At 42.7% G+C, this 27,112-nt stretch overlaps 1 protein-coding gene across 1 annotated transcript; it reads left to right on the top strand.

Annotated features, from left to right (window-relative positions):
* The first annotated feature begins 23,459 nt into the window (after positions 1-23,459).
* Positions 23,460-26,337, top strand: dlx3b (distal-less homeobox 3b). Its single transcript, XM_071525535.1, has 3 exons — positions 23,460-23,960; positions 24,813-24,997; positions 25,397-26,337. Exons 1-3 carry the CDS (start codon positions 23,618-23,620, stop codon positions 25,709-25,711), a joined length of 843 nt encoding a protein of 280 aa, XP_071381636.1. The 5' UTR covers positions 23,460-23,617; the 3' UTR covers positions 25,712-26,337.
* The last annotated feature ends 775 nt before the right edge of the window (positions 26,338-27,112 follow it).

Genomic DNA, 27,112 nt, shown 5'->3' with positions numbered 1-27,112 from the left:
ACCTCTGTCTGACTCACGCATGCACAAAGAATGCCCACTTTAAACACTGTACATGTCACGACTGGTTTATATCCCCACTTCTTGCATTTTTCAAATATCCACACTCTAGCTCCCTGCAATAATGGAGAAACGCGTGTAATGAACAGCTTTGTGGTTCGCCCTTGCTGTGGTGAAGGGAGACAGATCCGCGGCTGTATACCAGAAAACCCAGACAACACAGATAAAACAGATAGTACTGTAAAATCCCCCCCCCCCCCCAGTTCAAACATGGGAGACACCATCAGCACATTCTTATGTGTCTTTAAAGAGTCACAGAGAACACACACTATATCTCATGGTGTGCTGGAAGACATTTTCAGTGAATCTTGGAGGCTCCACTGACTACAAATACGCTGAACAGGCTGTTAGAGAGGATAGTGTTGAAGAAGAGGGTCCTGTTGAAAAAATTAACAAACTTTTAAAAGTACTTTGACCTCAAAACAAAACACATTTCATAAGAGTAGAGTAAAAGTTTAACCTATATCATGTAACAATCTTTTCCCCCTTCTACTCTTAAAAAACAAAAACCTCTGATTCTACAAAAACGTATTCCTACTGAAGGCTTAGCTGATGAAGACTGTGATATACAGCCGGTTTGACCACTGCTGACAAAATGCACTTATTGTAAGTCGCTTTGGACAAAAGCATCTGCTATATGACTTAATGTAATGTAATGTAAGAGTAGACAATAATCGTTCTCATCCAATGATATGAATAAGGCATTTCCCCCCTTGGAAACTGACACAAGTGAGAGATTCTGGCTGCAGGTGCATTTATGCTCCCACTCCCCTTTACAGTCATAGGCTACATTCACACTTGCAGCTTAACATGCTGACACAGATCAGCAACATGCGACATAGATCTGATCTGATCTGATGTTTTCTAATCAACGCAGCAAAAAGCTACATGGAGTCGCATTTTTATAAATTACGATCTGGACTGCTTGGATGTGTGGTACCAAATCGGATGCCGGGGCAACCTACTGTACATGTATCTTCAGAAAGAAAAGGTCCGGAGTGCTCGGAAGTTCAAACAGGTGTGATGAAGGTGCTCTTTGGTAGGGAACACAAAAGTTCAAAAAAGAAGAAAGGTCCAAGGCACTATTCTTCAAGCCTTCTTCATGCCTGAAGAAGGCTGTTTGTGCCGCTATGCGTGGGTTGTAACCCAGTTCTGTTTTAACATGCACAAGCTTTGTCTGTGTTTTTTAAGAATTTCACCATGAAATAGCCATCTGAATAAAGGCTTTTAAACTGTTTGCCTGAAGAGTGCCTTGGACCTTTCTTCTTTTTTGAACTACTGTACATGTATTTTACATGTGACATGTATTTGAACTCTTACGTCATCCACCTGAGACAACTGCCATAATTTTGGTGCCACAGCAGCATGGCTGATCCAGAGTTAGCATGGAGGACAATGAGACACAACAATGGAAAGAAAGCCAAATAGTTGACTAGATTGGTAGATTTCAGTCAAAACTGAAATGTGTTAGCAGGAGAAGGTGGAAAATGGATGTAACATCTTTTGTTATTGTTACTTTTTGATATTGCTGTCAGTTAATATATTGGACATGGGTTACATCCAGGAGCAGATATGAACAGTCTTCCAAAAAACATCAGATATAAGCAGCAATTCAGAATTGAGCGTGAAGGCCTGCGGTGTGAACGCAGCCATAGATTTGCCTAAACTCTTCAGCTTCCAGCAGAGCGATGAGTCCTTTCACAGCCTCCGTGTCCCTGGGCCTCCAGGCTCATTACCATGGCCATGTGGTCCCCTTCTTAGGTTGCAGCCTGTAGACGGTGACTCCATCCCTCTGGGGAAGGGGCCAAGATGCCACATTGATCATGTGTCAGCTGGACATTGCTATCCATTCTACTAACTGGGGAAAACTCTGTAAGGCACATCAATCCGCCACTTAGCAGAGATAAGGCTGATAGGCTGTGTACTCAGAGACAAATGGGGGACTCATTGCTTCCCTGCTGACATCACACAGGAAGTGGGCCAGGGTTTGCAATGTTCTTTCCTGCCTTGCTCTTCAAAGCACGTTCTAGGACAACTTTCATGAAAGAGACAGATAAGAGCAAGTTATGAACACACTGTGTGATCATGATGCAGAAGAATGAGGGGGGCGCTGTAATTGGCCACGGGAAATCCTACACTAAACAATGATATAGATTGAGGATCTTTCATTAAGGAAGCTATGGAAGACAAGGAGGACTTGTGTCACGAGTTTGCATGTCCTTGAACATCATTCCTTTTGAAATGAAAGCATTTGTTCACTTTTGTACTTTTATGCAATCACTGTTAACTCCACATGAGCATTTGTATCTTGGTAATGACAACCTGCGTGTGTTACAGGCCAATGAGCACCTTTATTGCGAAACACAAGCCCATTTCTGTCTCAGTTGAATGCAATAGCCTCGGGACATGTGGAAAGAAAGTGGAGTTGGCTACGTCAGAGCTTTCTGTGCATTCCACAATAGATCTATAAGAACACAGAAGTCCAAAATGCCCAGAAAGGACAAACATTTAGGAACCCATTATCTTGTAGTAAGATTGGTCTGAAATTTGATTTTTTTTTTTCAGAAATAGTGGTTAGTTCTCCTCATGCTGATAGCCCTAGAAGATACCTATTCTCTCTGTTTACGCCTTTAAGAGCCCGCACCACACGAGCTGCAAGCTGTAATACAGTTCACCTGGCCCACCTGTTTCACCCGCAGCTACAGCAAAAGAAAAGACAGTTCTCCTCACTGAGGCGTGGACCAAGAATCACTGCATGTCTTACTCAGCCATTTGTGCCTTTAGTTTTTTTTTTGCACTTGTTAGCATTAAGCGGGGCAGGATAGCCTAGAGCAAAGGGTGGGAGAAGATTGCTGCAGTGTGACGCCAGCAGTCACTGTAGGGAGGCTTGGGTGAAGGTTTGGGACTGACATGCCAGCCACAAGAAGCAACAAATAAAATGGAGATTTTGTGTGGGGAGCTGATATGGGAGCATCCATGTAGAAATGCATGCAAACGCCCTTTTTGTGTTATAATCTAAGAGGACAAATTATAGAAATGTTAGTATAGCATGCACAGTAGATGGCTGTTTGGCTCATTTCACACAGTGACTGAACAGCACCACACACACACTCCTTTTTTCAATAGCCCAGGGACACAGGTAACGACTTCCGCACATCTACATGAGATAGTAGAGCTCTCAAATCTTATTTCATCAACTGCACGCGAGGACACTTAGAAAAACCTTTCTGGAGTCTTTTCGACATTCTGGAAATTGATTTTGAAGGCAAATCTGTTCCAAATGCTCCAATGCGTAGGAACAGGTGGTCGACTTTGGAGGAATTGTTTTATGCAAAGAAAAAAATATTTTTCTCATGCAAAGAAAAAACTTGAAAGCGAGTAACAAGCGTGTAAGGCGCTGTTTATAAATGGGGGACAGGTGTTATGGGCAATACAGGCTGCTGGCTAAATGCTCCATCGCGGGTTTTGCGCAGTGAGCAGGTACAGGCGCTTATAAGCTGTTATGAGGTGGATAAAGCTGGCTGTTTTTCGCTACACCTACTAGACTAAAGCAGGTGCGTAGCCTATTTGAATGCGGGCATTAAAACAAGAAACAAGTGCTGCAGATGCACTGCTGACAACTTACAGGTATTTCTTGGAGCCCTCCGTCTGTTTGTGCAGCGCCACCGAAAATCCAAAGAAGCTTCCTTTGGTTTTTCCTTCTTTGATCACGGGGAAGCGCTCATCTATATTAAATCCACCGCAGGTTTGCGTCCCACACCAGACAGTCAAAACAACAAAGAGTGACAGACTTGGAGCCATGTTTGGGCTGTTTTGTCCCTCGCAGTGCAGTTGCCTTCCCGCAGATCCGCGATCAGCGTGGGACTGTCACGGCAGCGCGAGCTCCAACAGGTAGGCTGTGTTTCAAAATAAGCTCCCCATTGAAAACCGTGTTCCCCCTCTCGCGCTGTGAGCGTCACTGCCTAGGTATCGGTGTCTGCCTCCCTCTCCCTCTCTCCGCTCCCCTCCCCTCCCTTCCTACCTCTCCCCTCCACACCCATCTGAACAAGTGTACTCACACACTGACTGGCACACCGCACTCAAACCTGCCGTTGCATCAGGCGAGGTCTTCCGGGGCGGGTGGGATGCATTAAGGCTAGATGAAACATTACTGTACTTTAGTAATGCAGTAAATGTGGTTAGCTGTGTGAAATCGCTGTCCCCCCCCCCCTCTCTCTCTCTCTCTCTCTCTCACACACACACACACACACACATAACATTATGCATCCCCACCTGTTGGGCGTGCAACAAACACTGCACAGTGAAAAAAGGAGAAAAAAACATGTATTTCATTTTTAGTTTAAAAGAACATTAAAACCAACTGTGGCCTTCATGCACTTGAAGTGCATGACGAAACACTTTGGAGTTGTATTTAGCCGTGAAAAAAAGGTTAATTCTATAATTGTGGGACATTATTACAACTTTTTTAAATGCTTTTTTTTTTTACATTTTCATCGATGATCATGTTGGAGTAAATATCATCATTATGTATTAGAGCAACTGTCATTTATCTATAAAAAAAATAATAAGATGGATATCACTGAAAACCCAGTGTTTTCTCTGTCTGATTTTAATCACAACCATCTAATTAGCCCAAAAACAATAAAATGAGCTTACTTATGAATTCATTCAAATCATTTCCCTTTTATGAACATGAGTAAATCATGAGAGATAAGCATTCCCTGCCAATACTCCACACACACCACACATTATTCCAAAACATAAAACTCAACCTTTTTCACTTTCACCATTCTGTTCACTAACAGAATGGGCTGGTAAAACTGATTAATCACTTCAGTCAGGTTGTCTGTGTGAATATTTGAGTAAGCTTAGTGCAGGACATTCTGTAGAGGAGGGACTGTCTTGTGAGAGCCAGGCCTCCTGACCAGCTCGTCCAGGCCACCTGACAGACTCTAGCCCCACCCTCACATGAGTTCTCTTGTAAGCACCGCCCTCCGCCTTGCTCCACCGCCTATCGCTCAAACCTCTGCCCTCCAATAGGCAGTTCATTAAACCCTTAATCCCCTTAGAGAGTTCAAGGAACAGGCCAGAGGTTTTTTAGAAGTATCCCTTCCTTTTCTCGAACCCCCCCCTCCACCCCCCTTCTTTGGGACCCCTAGTGTCGAGAGCCCCCCCCCCCACCCTCTCCAATTTACTTGTATCTCCACAGCAATGTGTGATCTTTCATCATGTCTGCTTTACCGGCTGACTTACTGGTTGAGATCTGTCATCGCTGACCTCCTAATTGATGAGCTGAGCTCCCACTCTGCATCTCCTCACGCTCGAGGGGTTTCTCTCGCCCCGGAGGTAATCTCTCCTCTATCCCCAATGAAATAATGCCCTTTGGAGATTGCAGTTCACCGTGCGCATTCCACAGGTCGACTGCTAAAACATTCCTTTTGCTCCTAGATACATCGCTTTAGCTATTTCCAAGTAGAGCTGCAGATATTGTTGATCTTCTTGGGTATGTGCTGCAGAGTTGTTACTATTTTATTGTGTCTGCCTTGCTGTTCACGGTTCCTTATTTTATTTGTGTGAATGCTGTGTGCGATGCAGTAAGATTTTAACATGATATGAGGAACACCTTCATATGTAACTTCGCTCTTTCAGTCAGGGAGGAACAAGTCAGCGTAGGGCTTATAGCAAAAATACAGAATAAAACGTTGCATTGCAGAGGTTTCCTGACAGGCTAAGATTCATATGTACTTGTGATGTTGTAGTTCAAATCTGCCTTGCAATCTTTGTTGGATGTTATCTACTTTCTTCCTCTCCCGGCTGTTCTTCCTGTCACTCTATACTATATAGTATATAGCATAGAGCATATGGCATTTTTGCTTTATTTGAATGGTATATAGTATATAACGTTCAAATAAAGCAAAAATGCCATAGGAACCCTAAATAAAATAACCCTAATCCACGTTTTTGGAATACTTTATCGCAGTTAACCCATGCTTTAACTTTGCGTTTTCATATTATCTGTCAAGTGAATGGTATTCAACCCAAAGGTGAGTGCACAACATGCCAGTGTATACAGTGTCAACATCCTGTCGCTGACTTATCAAGGCCTGCATCTGGTTCAGCAGTGATGTTGAACAGATCCACGAGATCGTGCAAACAAAGACACAGCGTGACCCCCCCTGACTCAGCACAAGACGAACGTCCTGAGAGACATCAGCGGGGAGGAATTTAGAGCAACCAAGCCACAATGGATGAGCAATTTGACCTCACCTTTTATTTTGCTCTATGTGATCGATTCCCATGCATTCTGTGTGAGAGGGGTGGAGCGTGGACCTGATCCTTTCACCCCTCTGGGTCTTGTTCCCACCCTTTTACATCTGAACAGTGTCGCTCTGGAAGACTGACAGCTGATACTGACAAACTGCAGCTCTTCTTTATTGGCAGAAAAAGATACGTTCACTTGCATAAAGGTGTATGATTACACGGATATGTACTGTATGCACACTACCAGTCACAAGTTGGGACAGACCACATTTTTCTTTATTTTTAATATTTTCCATATTTGAGAATAATAGTAAAGACATTAAAACTATAAAATTACACAATGGAATTATGCAGTGACCAAAAAAAGTGTTAAACAAATCAAAGCTATCTTACATTTTAGATTCTTTAAAGTAGCCACCCTTTGCCTTGATGGAAAGGCAAAGGCTTTGGAAAGAAATTCATACATAGGCATCAACTTCACTATATATATTTCTCTAAAAAAAAAAAGTCAAGCATTTAAGCATAAGGCTTTAGATCAAAATGGCTTTAAGATAATGAAAAACATAGAACATTCAATCAGGTGTGTCCAAACTTTTGACTGGCAGTGTACAGTATGTATGATCTGTTGTACTGCCTTGCCCATCAGCCAACTCTGGCACATAATCACTGTTGGGGTTATTATATTCATACTGCAGTTGCATTTGGACAAACTTTGTACTTGATCGCTTTTTTGCGCAGCAGCAGTGAGTACACTCTCGTCCCTTCCCACCATTACAGTAGAGAAACAATGAGTTCCGGCTTTTAACTGTGCATTCCCCAGACCCCACTGTAAGCCAACACCAGCCTGTCTGAACCGTGGGGACAAAGGCCCGAACGCAGCCGCCGCCGCCCCCACAGACCCCTGCCCTAGAACCCTCCAGCCTTAGCCCACACAACACACAAGGAATGCAATTTGCAATTTATCTCCCAGTTTCCTGTTTTTTCCCCTCCTCAAACCCACCGCTATCCACCCCCATCACCATACTGTCCCGGAAAAACAGAAATCCCCCCCTTCCCCCCTCCATCTCATTATTCCTGTGTTTTTCCCTCTCCCTCATAATATCCATTTAATTGAGGAGGTTAAGCCTACATGCTTTAAACATCTTCCTGCTGAACTTTGGTGCCGCTCTTGTGGTTTGTCCTATATCCCGAATGGCTCCACAGAGTCCTCTCCATGGCATCCTTTGAAACGGGGCTGAGGGTGAATGGGACGGGTGGGAGGGTGGGATGCTATCTGGACTTCCTGATGTGAATATGCGATAGTGGAAGAGGACCAGCTATTGTATCTGTGCAGAGCGCTGTGGGCAGACCAGGACAAAATGCATAAAGTGGGTGGAGTGCACTTAGGGTACAGCATCAATATGCTCCATAATAGTTCCATTATACATATCCAACTGACTTGTTACTGTACCTACTCAATAGGCTTTGTGTATGTGTTTAGGCAAAGTAGATTGAAAAAATGAAACTCTCTAAAATGGAACTGAAGGAAGCCATCCTAAAAATACCTAATGTGGACAGAATATACAGTGGAGCCTTGAAAGCACCAAAATAACCCAGATGAATAGAAGGACAGTAGTCTCAAAACAACTGGATGTCGGCCTTGTGTCGAAGTTCCATGAATATGAATCCCGATTAGCCGGACGGGCGAACACAACACACTGAGCAGGACATTGGCTGAATATGAAACACAGCACGCTCTTACACCGAGTCCTCGCTGCACGGCGACGGCAGAGCCGGCCGTTGCCATGGAGCCGCGAGTTGCTATGAACCCAGTATGCTGTGAGCAGCGGTAGCGTCTGAGGAGGAAGACAGTGTGGTCTATTTAAACTCCAGCCAAGTCTCTCGCTGCGCTCAGATGACCTTTCACAGGCGTAAAACATGATCTACTCTGTTCTGAATCCTGTCCAATAAGCATGCATTTACTTCACTTTGTACAGAAACATGCACACGCAGACGCACACACACACACACACACACACACACACACACACACACACACACACAGTACCACAACGTATAAAACCAAACAATATGCAGCCAAATAACAATGCACATTAATGGCCTGCTGTGAGGATAGCAACCTCACATGCTTTGGCTCTTCTTTGCACTTGGCTAGATTGCAGAATATCAATGTGAATGTTTGCACTCTCTGGGGAGACAAAAGACAATGAATTTCTCCAAAGCCTCCTGCTGAAACATGAGCTGTCTGGCACACATAAAGTCTATTTTTAGAACAAAATATAGTCTAAATAATGAATGGGCAGAATCTAGTAATTTTGGCAGTGTTTCTTATACCAAGCTGTTGCCTGAACATGCCAGTTGCCTCTCTTTCCACTGCTGACAGATACAGATTACAGTATAGGTACTGTATAAATATATGGCTATCCACAGTGTGGGGACAATCATTTTAGCACTGCATCCATTTGTTCAATCTCTCCCAACAAATGTTTGCACCAGTCGGGAAACAAATGAGCCTGGCTTATCTACCAATCACTTTTGGTATGGAGGGAGGGGTGATGCACTTTGTAAAAATAGCGTTGTAATTTCAATCATCTAGTCGTTACCCTCCCAAAAACAGACTGTATCAAGTTCATGTATCAGGATTCCAAATAATATAAAAGAGCAGATGGAATTGCCATCATCACAGCCCCCCATTGGGCCCCATATGGATGTTCTATAGATCAAATATGGAGCAAATGGTGTATTGTTATATGATACTTCTCTGTACAATTTCCCTGCATGTGAAAATTGTGTTTTACGACTTCTCTGGGTTCCTGAGGTTTCCCTCTTCCCTCTTTTCCCTCTCTTGCTTGTTAAATCTTCATATGAGGGTGGCAGTGTGGAGGTTCTGTGTGTATGTGTGTGTCTCTGTGTGTGTGTACACACGTGTACGTAAACATATGTTCACTTTTGTCCATGTGGGTGTGGGGGCCGTATGTCAGCATCCACATGTGCGTTTTCTTTGAATGTTTGGTATATGTGTGTGTGTGGCAGGAAGGAAATGCAGCAGGGGTTTGGGACCCACACAAGGTCTTGTTGTTCCTCAGGTCTCCAATCCGTGCTAAGTGGAGGAATGTATAGCCTGAGGAGGAAGGCGTGGCTCCAAACACTCTCCCACTGTCCAAGGGCACCTGTTTTTCAGCTTAGCTTTCAGGCAGACAGATAGAGAGATGGGAGACAGCGGGGCATACTCGCTCTGTTATGGAAACAAAACAGCTGTTGCTCAAACTCATGTTATACATACAATAAGAATCCAGGCAAAACACACTGTACAGTTTTACAGTGAACACTGCGTGTCTTACTTTCTTGTGAGATAAAGTTAGAGCCAAAGCGTGGTATGCCAGCAACTACTGCGCAAATACCACCTTTCACATTATCAGTCTGTTTTAAAATGCTGGAGGTGGGACGGTGTATCTAAGTGGATTTATAACTTGCTAAATATGCACTCTGAGCTGAGTAATTCATCCATTCTGCAGCCCCATGCCAGCTCCAAAGCACTCTGAAGCAAGAGGATGGGTCACTGGCAGCAATCACAATCAATATCAATAAAGTGCCCTTTCAAAACCTTTCCTCCCCTCTCCTGAAACGTTGCATTAATGCTGTAGGAATGTGTGATGGGGTTAATGATTTGTTGGAGGAAAATAAAATTGAAAAACTTGCTGTACAATGGCACACTTTGAGTAATTCTTAATCATTAAAAAGGGAGTCACTCCAAGCAGCATTCCTCTCTCCTCCCCTTAGAAACAGTTGTTAAAATGAAATGGCTCCAGTGAATAAAGTAGATTATGTGCACAGTAGTCAAAAAAAAAAATGAAAACCTGTTTGAGGGGAGGCTGGGTTTGATCTGGCTCTGGGCCCAGAGGACTGATAACCTTGGGCACAAGATCTCGCTTTGAAAGATATAGAGAAATGCTGAGAAATAATAAATAACTGCTGCAAAAATTCCTGAAAAATATGCTTATCATCTATCCAGTGTGGTCTGGCCATGTGTCGGCTAGAAAATATAGAAGTTTGAGGGAGTGGGCGGGTCAAGGGGGCTATCTCTCTAGGGAACGGCATCTGCTTGAACTTTAGCCAATCATAACAAGCCTCTGGTTAACTGTGCTTTTCCTTCAGACCGCAATAGTTATTGGGCTTAGCTGTTTGCATGGAGACAAAAAGGAGAACAGGCCACTGCATATTACCTAAGTCAAGATTTTACCTTATTCTCATGGGACACATTAACTCAGAACTTGATCCTTAACAGCCTTGTGAAGTCCATACCATCACTTGTGTGCCATGTTTACCGAAGGAGCGGCTATCTGTCCGTGGGACCTAAACAGTCCCCTCATTCATTCAGGCATCGTTGAACAGAGGAAGCGCCGCATTAGCTTTATGGGTAGCAGAGGAGACACAAATATATGTCTGTAGCTTCCTAGTTAACGCAGTACTTTTATCTCTGTGGACATGAAATATTACAGAAAGAACAATGAACACTTGGCCTACAATTGTCCTTGGCTTAAACCAGATAATTATATTCCTATCAACGTCCACGTAATCCAATTTTTAACGGGTCCACTATTCTTCACCCTGGATATTAGGTGGATATATAGGGCAGTAAAGGTGATGCATGGATGCTGTGACCAGGCCTAATGTAATCTCCTGGACAGACCAGTGAATAATGACACAATTTGAAGGGGAACGGCAGTGAATCTGACCAGCAAACACAATGCTAGCTCACTCCCACTTTGCTAGTCCTCCCTCCTGTGCTAAAGTGAGTTGCTATGATTTACAAGATTCCTTATAAAGCCTCCTTCCTGTCTGTGCAGCATATAAGCTGTCTAGTTGTCTGCAAACGTCCCGTAGTCTTCTTATAAACACTCTGAGGACTTCTCCTTCCCTGTCTCCCTTTGATAGGCCGTTTCCAGTGGATCCTCGCTGACCACATGGTGCCATTTTGTTTATAGCTCGGCTCATTTGACCTGCAAATAAATACTGGAACATAAAAGGATGGGTTTATATTGAACACATATGGCTTTCAATAACCAAACCTTTTTGGCTGTGTCCATTGTTTATTGTGAGCGGGCTGAGATTGGCAGATGGTTCAGATTGGATTGGTGGTATTACTGCTGTAATGTTAATAAACGTCTGAGGATGTAAATATCAACTCTGTGTGCTGATTGAGTTTTCTGATGAAAAAGCAGTAGATACAGTTATTGTAGGTGCACTAGCTTTGTAAGCTAGTCACTACATTTTGAAATACACTTGCATGTTAATTCCAATTAGAAAGATTTTTAGACAATAAAATTGTTTCAATGGCTTTGAAAGGTACGCAGCGCACCCTTATATCTTTGAAAAAAAGAAAAACATTATCCAATGTGGCAGCGTCGATGTCTTTTAATGAAGGTTCCCGTGAGGAATTTGTACAAAAGTGTGTGAAGTACCATCTAGGCCCTGAATACTGTGTGTGTGTGTGTGTGTGTGTCTCTGTCCAGCCTCCTCTTGACCCAGTGTGTGAATCCCGTCTCTCCCTCTCCACCGTGTGTGTGAATGCAGAGCCTGGCCCTTTGTTTCCTATGACAAGTGGAGCTGTACTCTACAGACCTGCACATTTTCCACTCAATTGAATGGCCCTCTCAGATCATTAAATGTCCATTCATTAGCAGGGGGACACAGGCAGGGACTCAGCAGCAAGACAAACACAGAGAGGCCTTTCTGGGGGGCAGTGTCCCTCACACTCTGCTCTGTGGCCTGCTCCACTGTGGGTGGCAGTGGTCACCTTTATGTAGTACCTTAGATCAGTGGTTCTCAAGGTGGGCTCCGGGGACCACTAGGGGTCCTTGAGGGGGTTCCAGGGGGTCCCCAGCAAACTGATGAATTGTTAAACTTCAGCAATATTTCATTTACAAGAAGTTAACACAATTAGAGAATGTAGAAGAATAATCAAAGTTTTGATCATAGTTTCACTGTTATGTACCTCTCTACCTACAATACAGATAGTCGTGGAATTCTGGACAAAATCATATCTAACAATAAAAATATTCTCTTTATTTGGGCCTGAGAGACAAAATCTCATCAAATGGGGGTCAGTGGCTCTAATGTAGACTAAATTAGGGGTCCTTCCCTGTCTTCAACAAGGTTGAGAATCAGTTGTTTAGGAGACAGTTTGGATTTCAAGTTTCAATTCGTTACTTACTGTGGGTGGAGAAGTGTCCATACCTGACACAGGAATTTCATTTGGACAAATAGGGCGAATCTATGGCCTCTCAATTAGGGGGGATGGGACGGTTTTCTCTGCTGCAGCATCGCTTTGTGATTCAGACTGATAAGACAGTTGTATTTTTACATAAAATTCTTACCTAGTGTAGCTTTAATGTCTATAGCAAACTGTAAGTGTAGATAAACCTACACTATAGATATTTGATTGAATGTTTTTTTGACACAGATCTTAGTCACATAGTAGTGGGTTATATTACCTCTCCAGCTATGAAGCAATAGTTTCAGTACAACAGATGCCGAGAATTTAATAAATGTAGTCAGCACAGGGAAGCTACAGTACATGCTTGCCTATGTACTGATATGATATGTGATCTATAGATCTCATTAGGATAGCTCAATCAACCAAAAGGCAGTGTGACTTCTGTGGAAATGTACAGTAGATGGGGTACATCCCTTGTTCCCTGACTAGACATTCACATTGTCAATCACCCACCTGAGGATACCAGTTCCAGTACAAGACTGCACAGGAGAGAAGGGAGGGGAGGCAGGAGGGAGAGAGCTCACCTCCAGGGGCCAAATATTTATCCAACAACTTACTCATGGTTAGATGGATTAGCATGACTGTTGACTGACACACTTTGTTTCAACCTAACTTACTGACCTGATTGGCTCAACCTAACCCCCCTGACTTAAGGGGTAAGTCTGAAAGTTTATATTTTGAAGATGGATGACTATGGCGGAGTTTTGCGTAAGCTGAGGAGGAAAAGGGGCAGAACGGGAACTCCCAAAATCTGCCATGTTCAGGCATGCCTAGAAAAATGACAGCTCTCTACACTGTGTTAACAAGCCCACCAAATAACTAGGTAGATGTCTCCCACAAGGCTTTACTGTGATTTTCCTCCCTGCTACAGATTTCTCTTAAAAAGCTTTTGAGTACAGTTGGATCTTGGTGACTAAAATTGAATTAGGACACAAAGTCACTAGTTATCAATTTTACGTGTTTCACTGTGATTTGGCAATTCAAACCATTCTGAATAATTGAATAGTTCATTAATAATAGATCACCTTTACACCTGAGGTTAAAATGTGGTTTGGGCATTTGAATTTTAACCAGACAGAATTTAACTACATGAAAATCCAGGTGGTAGACACATTTAAAACAGATTGATTTGCCTAATTGTCAGAAGGTGGTCAGACATAAATTTGGCAAAATTGATATCAAAGTGCAATTCACACGCAACAAGTACATAAGTTGAAATAAATCTTACATACAGAGTCTTTCTGCTGTATACTAAACTCAACAATAATGAACATGTGTGGTGGTAACTTTACTTACTAGCACTGAAATAGTGCACGGAGATCCAGATTTGCTTCTGGTATACTAATAAATGAAAACAAATGTTGAAATAAAAAACACATGCAGTGTTTCAACCTCATTAGAGCCTGCAAGGTTAGGCTTTTAATTAATATTTTTTAATTTAATGCAGGAGAGAATTCTCGCTCTGGTAATGCATATGTCTTTGTGAGGGAAAGAGCAATGCAATCCTGTGTGGATAGCTGTGATGCATTTCTAATGCAAGGTATAAAATGTGTACAAACACTGTCACATGTGTTTACTGTCTGGAAATGAGACGGATGGAAAGTGCAAAGGTGTCCCAAGGTTCATTGTAGACATTTATGCACAGCTGAAAAGGACGTGGTACCATTTGTGCCACTGTGCTAAAACACAGTGAAACACATCCAGCACTTGCTCTGCTGAGAGGAGAACTCATGTCACCCAACCTGCTGATGTAGTAGAGATAATCAGGCAGATAGGAGGGAGCAGTTTCATCTAGTCCTCTATGCGTTTCAATCCCAGCCAAAACAAACAGGCTGGGATCAGGGTGGAGCTTCCTGCTGGAGTCCTGAGAGAGGGCATCTCAACCCTGAAGACTCAAGGAGAGGGTAGCTGTAACCAAGGCTACACATTCACTATTCTGTGATAAGCAATAAAAGAAGTTGGAACAAAGGGGTGAAGGGTCAAGATGGACCGTAAAATACTGGGGACTCCATTAGAGCCATGGAGCATTGAGACAGTTGCAGATAAGTTTAAATGCTTAAATGCTTAAATGACTCTTGGATGGCAGTGATGTTTGGAATTTTGCTTCGGCAATTGGCTTTAATATACAAATGGGCACAAACATTACTCAGGTCCAATAAGTATACTATTGTCTTGTGCGTTCACCCTGCTTGGCAGCCCACTCAGAAAGTGGCCTCAGCGAATAAGAGAGCTGGAGTGGATGAGGGAACAAAGAGGTAGTACTAAAAGAAGTCTCTCTCTTTCTTTTGATCACTCCCTGAACAGCTGTTTCTGGAGGCCAGTCTTACTCATCCACTCCGGGGCGAAGTGGGGCTGGAGAATAGAGGCATTCTTGTCGATGGGCCTGGGGTTGCCAGGACGGGGATGCTTGCCCAGTGGCCTCCGTGCAATGTGTGGTGCGCTGCTGCCAGCTGAGAGCAAAAGATGGAGAAGGCTACAGGCGAAAGACAGAGAGAGAGAAGAACAGAATGATAGAAGAGAGAAATACATCAGAGAGAAAAAACAGGGAGTGAGAGATGATATAGGGACTTTCTTGTGTCCTTCATGATAAGTTAGACACAATATCTAATCTGTGCAGTTCCAAAGCAAGAACGGAATACCGGAATAAAGATCCCAGAAGTTCACTTGTCAGTTGAGGATGCATCAGACGGATGGAGACGAATGGGAAGCCCCAAGATTCATTGCGAGAATGAGTGCGTTTACATGCACATTAATATTTGATCTTTGGGATATTCAAATATTCCATTTACTGTATGAGTTGACGCATATCCCGTTAACCAATAAACAGGATAAACCCATATCCCGAATATGAAAAACTTGAATATGCTAGCCAGGATATGCCAATATTAACCTGTATATTCTGGCATGTAAACACTGTATCCCACTTATTCTTTGGTGCTGTTTCCATGGAGTCACAAGCATCACAATAACGTGCCACTAATTAACTCAAAACTAGAACGTCTATAGTTTTAGTACAGGTATATGAAAAAACTGTTTACTTATCGTTCCATGTAAACGGCATATTCTCAGACCTTAGGTGGGATAAGACTCATATTTGGAATATTAATGTGCATGTAAACGCACTCAATGACACATCATGTCCAAACTGCAACAATCTCTAGCACAGAGTCAGTTGAAACAGCAGGGAAACTGAACTGATTCATGTCTGTGAATCCCATTACATTCACCTCCTGGAAAACAACATATTTTTAGTTTTTAGAGTGTAATTACCAGTAGGCATACATAAAAATTTCAACCAATAAAACCATCAAGGATTTTTGAACAATCCCCCGACCAAACAAAGGGTCCTCACTTTGAAGGATTTTCTTTATCTTTCTATTCTTGTGAGGACATTTGATCCTCATAAGTATAGAAATACAAGAACACACGCACACACATACGCGTACACACACACACACACACACACACACAGGCACACACACTACTGGATTGTCAGCGAGGGGTACCACTGTGGCAGAGGGCCATTGTCCAGCTCACTGGGGCTGGCACTGCTCACAGCCAGTTGGACCGGGACACTCAATTAGTGCAGTGCAGTGTTACAAATACTGATTGACATGGAATGCTGTCCGGGTCAGAGGCCTTCTGTCTCTATGCAGGAAGCTGTTTGTTTACATCCATGCATTGTAAACATGCTACAAAGTGAAAACGTGTTGAAGTATGCACTCACATTGGGAGGTCCGATTACAGTAAACCTATTAAAGCTGTGGAACACAAATTTGTTTCCAAAAATCTCAGCACTGAGCTCATCTTGTCTTAAAGTAACAATAAGTCAGGACAGCTTCATATCAATAATCTTCTGGTTTGCTACTCTCTATTGGTGACTGATATAAGCCTATAGGGATTCAACTAAACCCAGTTTGTGAGAACTTTTACATTTGCTGTTCTAAACTCCCCAAGTCTGGTAGGTCTTTCCTGGGGAAAATCTTATGGCGCAAGTGATGAGTTTTATATTTACAACAGCGGTTTGTTAGGAATAAATAGGAGAAGAACTGGCATGAGCAGTGACAGCCACCATGGCTGAACAGACAAAAAAAAAGAATGCCACCTACAGAAACTCAAACTGGACTGGAGTGCAGAAACACCACAGTAATGACCGCTTGGCACCAAAAAAAAAGATCTCAGTGTGCATAATACACAGTAATTCTCCTGGTTTAAGAGTGAAATGTGCCTGATTCAGATTGAAGGGCAGCAACAGGAGCTGCTCTTATTGACGGCGGAAAAACCGAAGCTAAAAACAGAGAGAAGAAAGACACTAACAGCCTTGCATGAGCGTGCACACACACACACACACACACACACACAGTCACAAACACACACACAGACAGTAACCCAGGGTGCAAAGGGAGCCATGCAGGCAGACTGACATAGACGGACGCGAAACGGAAGTGTGTTAACTCTTGAGCCTGACTACAGGGAGACGAATGTCATTAGAGCTGCATTACAGGCAGCAGATGGCCAATAGCAGTCAGCCTCCTCAGCCAGTGTGGGTGGAAGGAGCTCCGCAGGGGGGGGGTGTGGCTTTGGAAGGTGTTTTGGATATGTTTGTGTGTGTGTGTGTGTTCAAGTGTGTGTGTGTTTGGGGAAGAGGTCCTGCCCTCTCACATCTGGCCACATGTGTCTTCCATTAGCTTTTTGACTCCTTTGGCAGCTGTGGACCCCTGGGAACACATTACCCTGGCCTTACCTGGGCTCTTTCCTCTGGTCCCCTTCAGTGTGCAACACACACACACACACACACACACACCAGGCTCTGAACCGCCCACAGTCCTGGTGTGAAACAGCCTGTCAACAGTGGGGCCTCGATTCCATGTAGCCGAGCCTTGGACGGTTTACAGCACCACTGGGAGGCTGGGACGACCATTGTTCTGGACCAATCCCAGATCAAGTCCAGTCCCTTTAATTTTAGGGAGTGTTGAACTTCAGGCCAGTTTCAAGGAAAGCCCACACCAATTACTGTAGTTTTCCTGAAGGCCTTGAGTTTGACTCTGTTGTACTTTTGACCAGTGTTGAGTCAGTGTTGTTGGGTAATGCATTTTACAGCTCATGTCTTCCATAGATTTCTGGAAACATTTTGAGAAGAGACTGACGATACAAAACTCGTTGCCAGCAGCTTTTCCAAGAATTTAGCCACAGAAAAGGAGGACAAGTTAAGGCGGACTTGCGTTATACAGATGACTCAAAGTCCTTGAGTCACTGCCATTTTCTTTTTTCTTTTTTTTTTTTAATCTCTAATCAGCACTAAAGAAGGAGAGAGACGACGGGGGAGAGAGAAAGTTAGTAGTTAATAGTCTTCCAGGTCTCCCACTCATGAGAATGCCCTGACTCCCTAAGCCAGCCAACCATTCAATCAGATCAGCACAAACTAGCCAGTGGCGCTTCATTATCTCAAGGAGCTCCATGCAGCCTTGAAGTTTTCAAAGGGAAATGAAATTGCGTTGATGGTTGCGGGGGCGTAGGAAGCAACGAGCGGGGTTTGTTGTTGTGGTGTCACCCGTCCCCTCGTAATTAAATTCTAAACATCCTTTGCAGCGTAGGTGTGTGTGTGTGTGTAGGGGGGGTTACATGCACATTAGTGTATTGGTGGAGGTCATTTTGTGTGTGTGTGTGTGTGTGTGTGTGTGTGTGTAGGGGGACTAAATATACCACTCAGTGTCACTAAACAAGTTCAGTGCAAATGCTTGGTTGGGGAAGTCGTGTGTGTGTTGATAAGTGTGTGTGTGTGTGTGTGTGTGTGTGTGTGTGTGTGAGTGTGTGAGTGAGTACGCATCTCCATATATGTGTGTTTCCCTTCCTCAATGCTGTACTAATACACAGGCTACAGGCGTTTCTGCATGTTGGTTCAAGCCTAGAATCACTTGCCTTGCTACCCTATAATAATCTGCCGTTTTTATGAATTCTCACTATGTAACTCTCCTCTCTTCCAGCACTTCAACTATACTTTCAAAAAGCATTCACTAGGGCAAAGGAAAGCAGCCTGGATTTCTCTTGAGGGCTTAATAACACAGCGTGCCCTCTGCGGGAGAATACAAATAAAATTGGAATGCTGAAACGGGTATTTTGAATTGGAAAAAAAAAGTAACAGAAGAGCTGGGAGGAGAGATAAAAGAAGAGGTACAACTCTGATTTGAAGTTAAAGCTCATTTTGATAACTATAACCATTGTCATCAAGGTCCTGTGATAATTGCTAACCCCCCTTTTCATTTTCTTCTCTGATACTCCCACATACTAATAGCTGTGTCTTTGGGTCACTGCTATTAGTGTCACCCTGTTTGGCCTGAGGGGGTTTCTTTAATCACGCAGATGGCTCTCAGTAAGATTAGAGAAGTTTTTAGGGGAAGAAAATTACTTTCTTGGAGGGAAAATGCCTCCATTCGTAATGTTCAGGACAAAAGGGACAAGGCTTTTCTACCCAGACAGCGATCAGACCAAACCCCAGTTAGCTGGTAATTGCTGGGTTTTTGCCGTGCGATGCCTGAGCTTTTGTCCTACTCTGGAAACCAGCCAGCTGTTCCACTTTTACACATTGCATTAGGGAAGTACAAAACATTTCCCCAAAAGCCATCTCATGTTACTGTGAGCATTAGAGAGCTGTGAGGGTTTGACTGGTGGATTCTCCAGGAAGTTTAGAGAGTTCATTTGAGCATGTTTAGGATAGATCTCATTCTCAGGGTTCCCACCCAAAGACAAATGTGAAATTCCCTGAGTGAAAATTGATTTAAACCAAGGGCTGAGGAGTGATGTCCATACAGAACACACTGCACACTCACACACACATGCATATACACACACATCCATATCTTGTAGAGGCATCCACATCAGCCCATGACATAAAAATGCAATATCTATGGGTTTACTGGTTGCATATTGCTGAGTCTGAGATGGTTGGTATATTCTCAGATAGGAATTATATTTATGGATCAAAGACAAATGGCAAGTTGCCAGATTATTAGGTACGGCCTCTGCTATAACCTGAAGGCTTTTCACAAGCATAAGTTGAGTCTTGGTAGATGACTGAGCTGTTGTGAAAAACAGATTGATCTGAAAACAGTCTCTCTATAATGTCTATGACACTTTTATGTGTGCGTCTAATAGAGCAGCAGTTGTATATGACGGTAAATTAAATTTGATAATTTGAGTTCAGAGACGAAAGAAGCAAAGGTCAATTCAAAAAATGATGCAGCCTGTATTAAAATGCCTACATCTTTCTTTTATAAAAAGGTAGAGACTATAAAATCTCATAAAAAATCTCTCATAATAAATACTATTAGCGTTAGCAGTACTAACACTAATGTTTCATTTTCGCCTAAAGGGGATCCATAGACCAAAACCATGATAGCAAACAACAACTACAGAGCCACCAGAATCCTGTGACAGTGGAAACTTGTTGAAGTGTGTTTCTTTTATTTTCCCATTTCCAGGTGATATTTTGACCAGATTTGTGTGTGTGCGTGTGTGTATGTGTGTGTGTGTGCACGCGCACATATGTGTGTGTGTCTGGTGTAATACAGTAGAAAGGGCATGGTGGTCTTCTCAATATTACTCTACCACATAGAAATGTAAGACCTTTGCACCATCTACTGGATGGTTTGTTATATTACAATGACCTGATACAGCAATACGTCTGCTCTTTATACACAGCATCATGTAGGTGTGTTGACCCGGGGACATGTTCATTGGTCAATATGGTCAAATAAGCAAATGATGTCCCCAGGTCAACATTAGGCATGATGTCCCCGGGTCAACACAACTACATGATGTCCCCGGGTCAACATGCATGATGTCCCCGGGTCAAAAAGTATGAAATCCATGCTTGCTAGCTAGCTAAGTGGTAAGCAGGCTAAGATATCCAGACCAGTTCCATAACTTCATCATGTTTTTCTAATTTACTTCCAACTATTGATGGAAGCAATGACAATAGACTATGTGGCATCTAATCAAGAGTGTATGCGGAAGCAGATATTTTGAAGAAAGTGGAAGATTTCTGTTTGCATCACCATGTAAAACAATTGCTCCTTGACATGAAAGTTATGTTGAATAAAATTAACCATGTTGGAAGTTGTAAAATGCTCATTATTCCATGCTGCAAGACATCGATGAGAATCACTGGGTAACACATAAAGCTGACATGCTGAGAAAACCCTACATTGGAAAACCTGTAGCCACAAGCGACAGAATTGTGCATATTTCTTTTGGACTGAATGATGATAAATCCAGTTGATAGCAAGATCAGACACCAGTGATATTGTGCTGTTACAGCTTTCTAAGAGGACAACACCTCCCAGGCATCCACGAGCATCTGCTCCACAAACCGTGGATCAAAAACACTTTTACTGTATTGTTCTACAAAGTCACTTTAATATATTTATTGAGGATTTTTTTGGCTGGGTTCTAAGCAAAGTGAAAGTGGAAAGGAAGGTATTGAAATGTAATGTAATGTAAATTAAATTTTTGGAAGTTTAAAATTCAAATAACAGAAATCAAATCGCATTCACCCCCTTTGTGTGTTTCCAATTAAAGCTGCACTAGGCAACTTTACACGTTGGTGCCCCCAAATGGCAGCAAGATGTAACTGTTTAACTTTGTTGCCCAGAAATCATATGTGATGTCAGTAAACTGCACACAGCTCACTCAGGTTTACTAACCCAGCCGGTCTGTGATGCTTTATACCAAAGGAAACCAAGGAGACGAGAGAGGAAAAGATCTAATGTTGGAGGGTCCAGCTTTCTCTGAACGGAGCGCTGCTCACTGCTGTTTAGGAGACAGTTTGGATTTCACTGCTATGTTTCGATTTGTGTCTTCAGAATTTCATTTGGGTAAATAAGGTGAATCTACAGGGGGGATGGGACGGTTTTCCCTGTTGCAGCCCCGCTTTTTGAATTAGGCTGATAAAACAGGTGTATTTTTACATAAAAATCTTGCCTAGTGCGGCTTTGAAATGTCACACTGGCAAAAATATGTTCAACATTTCATACTTAGACTTCATCTTTCTGATTGGCTTTGGAAGTTATATTATTATATTTTCATTTTAAAATGTGTCCATCTCTGTCTTTCTTGCTTAAAGGTCTCATAACAGATTTTGATTCCCAAAGTTTCAAAGAAACAAAATCATCCCCCTGCAGATACCTTGTTTGAAAATAAAGAGGGTGTGCTATGCAGTGAGCTTCTTCTCTCCAACTTCTCCAGTGTCTTCCATCATAAAAAGAAACAGCAAAGAGTGCAGTGAAAGTGGACTGTCTGCATCCCCCTGTTGTTATGAAAAATGAATGATACAGGCCTGATTACATTAAGATCATAGTATTGGTGTTCACAGTCACTGTCCTGAACACAGATCCCTCTACAATATACTTTTATAGTATTGTGAAATAAAAGGTTTCCACAGAGCTGAGCCCAAATGCTGCAGATTGCTTTTATATACATTATCCACTTGAAAATTTTCTAAATGGAGTTGGTTAAATAAATAATTAAAATAAATTAAAAGTATTGAACTGGAGTAAGAAGAGCTTCACAGAGCTTAAAGCAGAGAAAATCAACTAGGTGCTTTGATTCTGCTTTCATGGCGCCTCCTGTGCTACAGAAACAAACCAGTAGAGGGCAGTAGACCATCAGCTATGCACAGCAGAGCTCGCTGTATTGTATCAGAAATGTCATTTGAATACTTAAGATAGTATTCTGTACAAAAGATATATTCGACTGTGGATGGCACCGGGAAGAATAGTTTAAAGTAGCAAGCAAAAGGCGATTTGCACGCATTTATTCAAGTGAAGCTTCATTTGTCTATTCTTGTAACCAGAAAACTCTCAAATCACAGTGCCGCAGGCGTACAGCAGGGGGCGCTGTGCACCGTGCGTTCAGCTGCAAGCAAAGGAGTTGGAGAAAAACTAAACCCCTAAACCCTACAGACAGAAAAAGATGTCGCCGTGCCTAAAAACAATATTAATATTAATATTCTTAACACTGATTTAGACTGGAAACTGTCACAAATAGAGCCGTGGAAACATTGTCAGAATACATGCGCACTAAATGAAATGATTCACTTTCAAGACTCTTTCCCCCCCAATATGGACTACTCAGAAGGAATAGATAGAATTCCTTCTTTTGCTAGCGGTGTTGATCAAATTTGCATTCACACACACACACACACACACACACACACACACACACACACACACACACACACACACACACACACAATGGACACTGCAGAAGAATTTACCCAAAGGCAATATCAATGGAACGAGTCCTTTATCGCTTCGATCTCTTTCACCAAACTTCACTGTCCGACGAAACCTTTGAATGACAATGCGTGTCTATGGGAGGCAGACTGGCAGTCTTTGAATAGGGTGAATAAGTGTGATTTCTAGCCCTTGTTAAGAAAACATTGCATAAGAAACATTAGGGAGACGCTGTGGCTGCATCGTGATTAGGCCAGAGGAAAGTTCTGTCCCAGTTCTGCTTTTACTGGAATATCTTAGTGTCAATGATCTTGGTGCTTTAGATACGGATCCTGCAAAAAAAAGTGTATCATTGGACTTATAGGTGGGTGTATTGCTGGGCAGACAGTCAGTAAGGGCCTATAGACCTGTGCGCCGGGTGAACAGGTAAATGCAAATATAAAGAAAAAAAAAAACAGTGGCGCTGTGAGGCATGCGTGCATAGGCTGAACGCTGGGTTTCACCACCATTTCGCCTGGAGCGCAAGAGGAGGGGGGGGGGGGGGGAACTCCAGTGGAGCCAATGGGAAGGCGGCATCCAGTCCAGCTCTCTATAACTCTGTCTCGCAGGGGCTGAGCGATGCCACAACCAAGTTTCTACAGCTGGGAGAGTTTCAGTGGACTATAGGCTCTCCTTTGGACGCGCGTCTACACCGCGCACACCAGCTGTTTATCGAGATTTTCCTTTGCGCACTCCAAATCAAAAGAATCCAGCCGTGGACTTTCTTTCCTCTGGAGGGCTGCTATCCACTATGAGCGCCGGACAGACTTATGAGAAGAAGATTGCGAGTATTTTGACCGACCTTCCCGGATCTATGAGTTGCCACCCGAACTCCAAGGACTCTCCTACTCTCCCCGAGTCTTCGGTGACGGACATGGGGTACTACAGCGGACAGACGGCCCACGGCCATCACGAATATTACCAGGGCCAAGCCTACGGGCAGCCCATGAACTCCTACCATCACCAGTTTAATCTGAACGGAATGGGGGCCGCGGGAGCTTACCCCACCAAATCTGAATACCCCTACACAAATAGCTACAGACAGTACGGACATTACAACAGAGACCATCTGCAGGCGTCGCCTCCAAGCTCAGGTAAATGTTGAAATCATGAACCTGTTATTTTAATTTTATTATGTTGATATTTGTCTCCAGAGGGCATGCTCTCTGTGCGTAAAGTTCAAGTAAACTGATTTATTTGGGCCCAGACGAGCCATAGTCGTGTGCCTGCACTTAAGCAAAAGATTACTGATTGCATATGAAAAAATACCACGAACTGTTTTAGTTTAAAAAAAAATCCATTATTTTCTGGGAATCATTTGTGTTTGAAAAGTAATGGGGCATGGTGAATAGGCAGTGACATGCTGACTAAAGACAAAGCAAATGCCTCCTTTAGGTTTCCAGGTTTCCATATCGCACATCTTACTGGGCAAGAGCCAATTAATTTGACAGAATATTTTATTTATTATACATCTATTTACAGGTAAAAACTAACTTTAGGCCAGTGACACTGGCTTGTGTTAATATCATGATTTAACAGACTGCCGAGGAATGAACCAACCATTAACAGCTGGTCATAAAGCAATGATGGTTTGATTACAGCTAGTAATAATCACGTTGTCATTTCGCAAATATGTTAAGTTAGGCCAGCCACATTGGAAATTACAGGGACTGAAATTAACCTTATCCTGTGGTTTGGTCTGTGTTTTGGTTTTGTAACATTTCTGTATTTGTAAGTCTTGTGCATTGCCATATTTCAGTTTTCAGTGTTGCTATAATAATATAAATAAGCTACAAAAAATATTAATAGTTATCAGGGTGTTATGTCTGGTCAGCAGCCACATCTCTTTTTTGGTGGGGAATTATTTATTTAATTTTGTTCATTGTTTTAGACTTCGAAGCTACTGAATCTTAAGGGTCCATTTTTTTGCTGTCATTTTTTTTTAGTGAAAGAAGAACCAGAGCCTGAGGTCCGCATGGTGAATGGAAAGCCGAAAAAGATCCGCAAGCCGAGGACGATCTACTCCAGCTACCAGCTCGCCGCGCTGCAGAGGCGCTTCCAGAAGGCGCAGTACCTCGCTCTTCCCGAGAGAGCGGAGCTGGCGGCTCAGCTCGGCCTGACTCAGACACAGGTAGGCATAAACACCGCGAGACCCAGTGTTGACACCTGACATTTTCAAATTCATCAATATTTTATAACTGTGGTCACGTGAGTCATTGCTTTTGAATGTGGCTAATAACTTGCACGGCCCCCCTCATTATTCACTGATGCGTAATTACGCACAAAAGACATTTGGTTTAAATGGATTCTACACTTTTTTTTTGCTGTTTTAAATACGTTATACAATTATAAATGCTCTATATTCTCTTCATAAATATGGAAAAAACAGAGCTTTTTATGTTAGGAAATTTTACATACAAGGATGCATTTATGACAGGCCTTAACATGTGCCATTTTATAATTTGTATAGCACTTTATCTTTGTATTTGCTGTTCCATCACACTAACTATACACACAATGACCCCCATAGGTCAAGATCTGGTTCCAGAACCGGAGGTCCAAATTCAAGAAGCTGTACAAGAACGGGGAGGTTCCCCTGGAGCACAGTCCCAACGCCAGCGACTCCATGGCCTGCAACTCCCCGCCCTCCCCCGCGGTCTGGGACAACAGCACCCCGCAGAGCACCCCGATCAGCAGGCCTCAGGTCCCGCAGACGACACACAGCTCGTCGCCCCCCTACCTGGAGGATTATAACAACCACTGGTACCAGCAGGGATCACATCTACAGCACCCGGGCACCGTGCACCACCCAGTCCCGCAGCAAAGTGTGGGAGCTGTTTATTAACAATGACTCAAGAGCAGATTTTTTTTTTTTAAACCGAGGCCTCTCCACAATGACTCTGCAGAGCAAAAGTTGACTGGACCTGGAGAAAAAGCCTGAGGTGAAACAGTGGTTTTGTTTCTGGATGTTCAGCGCAGTGCGTCCCTGAGACTCTGGGTAGACCTGCACACAAGAATGTTTCAAAACTCGGTTTGCGATTCACAAAGCACATAAGGGATTTCTAATCACTTGTGGCAGCATATTTAAAGGACGTCTGGCGTGGTTTTTAAATTATTTATAGCTTCTGTTGTATTTCTTTAAATTTCTTTTGTAAATGAATATGCAAAGTTTTTTTTTAACAAGTAGTCTAACCAGAAACCGAATAATGACAAAAACTGTGCAGTTGATCCATGCTACATTCAAATCATGTATATGGGTTTGTAGAGAGCGCGTCAAAAACTCAGGTCATATTTATATGGATTTGTACAAAACGTCGAAGGCTGTAAATATGTGTTTATATGCAGAACCACTATGATCATATGTGTTTGAAACGGAAAGACTGCGCAGTGGTGCTTCCAAAACGTTTTTTATATTCATGTAATTAGTACACTTGTTGCCTTCCTGTCAATTGAATAAAGGTGTTAATTGAATATTGTGTGTGTAGCAGCCTTTTTTTAAATACAGGACCAGGCCTTTAACCGACCGTGCAGACAGTGAACTGAAGGCTGTGAGGTCTGCTAAAGCCCAACCGCCACCTTATGATAACTTACTGCAGGTAATTTCACTTGTTTTCAATGCTGTTTCACTTGTTTCAATAGCTGTCGCGAATCAAGAGTAAATATCTTGAAACAATGTTACTTGATTCAAGAAAATGCTCGATGCAATTCTTTTTGCATTGGAAGAAAATAACCATCTCATCCCGTTGACAGATTTTTCCACTTGGTTTAAGAAAAATGAGATTAGTCAACTGTGCGATGATAACTCAGTCAAAAGCGTCTGGAATACTTACAGCAGCCCACGCATCTTTAAATGATTTATGTTTGCTCAGCCATTCATGCTGTCCAAAAAGTTTTTTTTTTTATTTTATTTTTGCTCCACTTGAAAGAATAGTAATCTTTCTTCATGTCGTATTGAGTAATGGATTAGTTTCATGGTTTGGGTGACACGACAGCCTGTGTTTCTGGAGCTTGCAGAAGTAGCATAGCATCCATGGTTATGACAAGGTACAGGCGCTCGCCATGTTTCAGCATAAGTGAGTCCATATTTGATCTTATAGGATAATTTTTTAACATGATAATGGAGAGCAGAGATCCAGCAGAAATGCCCAGAATCTATGTGGAAACCATATCTAAAACAAATGTAAACCAGGACAGGAGATTCTAAGCTGTATAATAATTTATCACACAGACCAAATAATCAGCAATT

The sequence above is a fragment of the Centroberyx affinis genome, unplaced genomic scaffold (genome assembly GCF_046629955.1).
Source record: "Centroberyx affinis isolate AG114_WGS23_722 - 3 ecotype Tasmania unplaced genomic scaffold, CSIRO-AGI_Caff_v1 ptg001302l_1, whole genome shotgun sequence".
In the NCBI taxonomy this organism is placed as follows: domain Eukaryota; kingdom Metazoa; phylum Chordata; class Actinopteri; order Beryciformes; family Berycidae; genus Centroberyx; species Centroberyx affinis.
The sequence above is the reverse complement of the archived record's forward strand: the minus strand, read 5'-3'. Positions and strand labels throughout refer to the sequence as shown.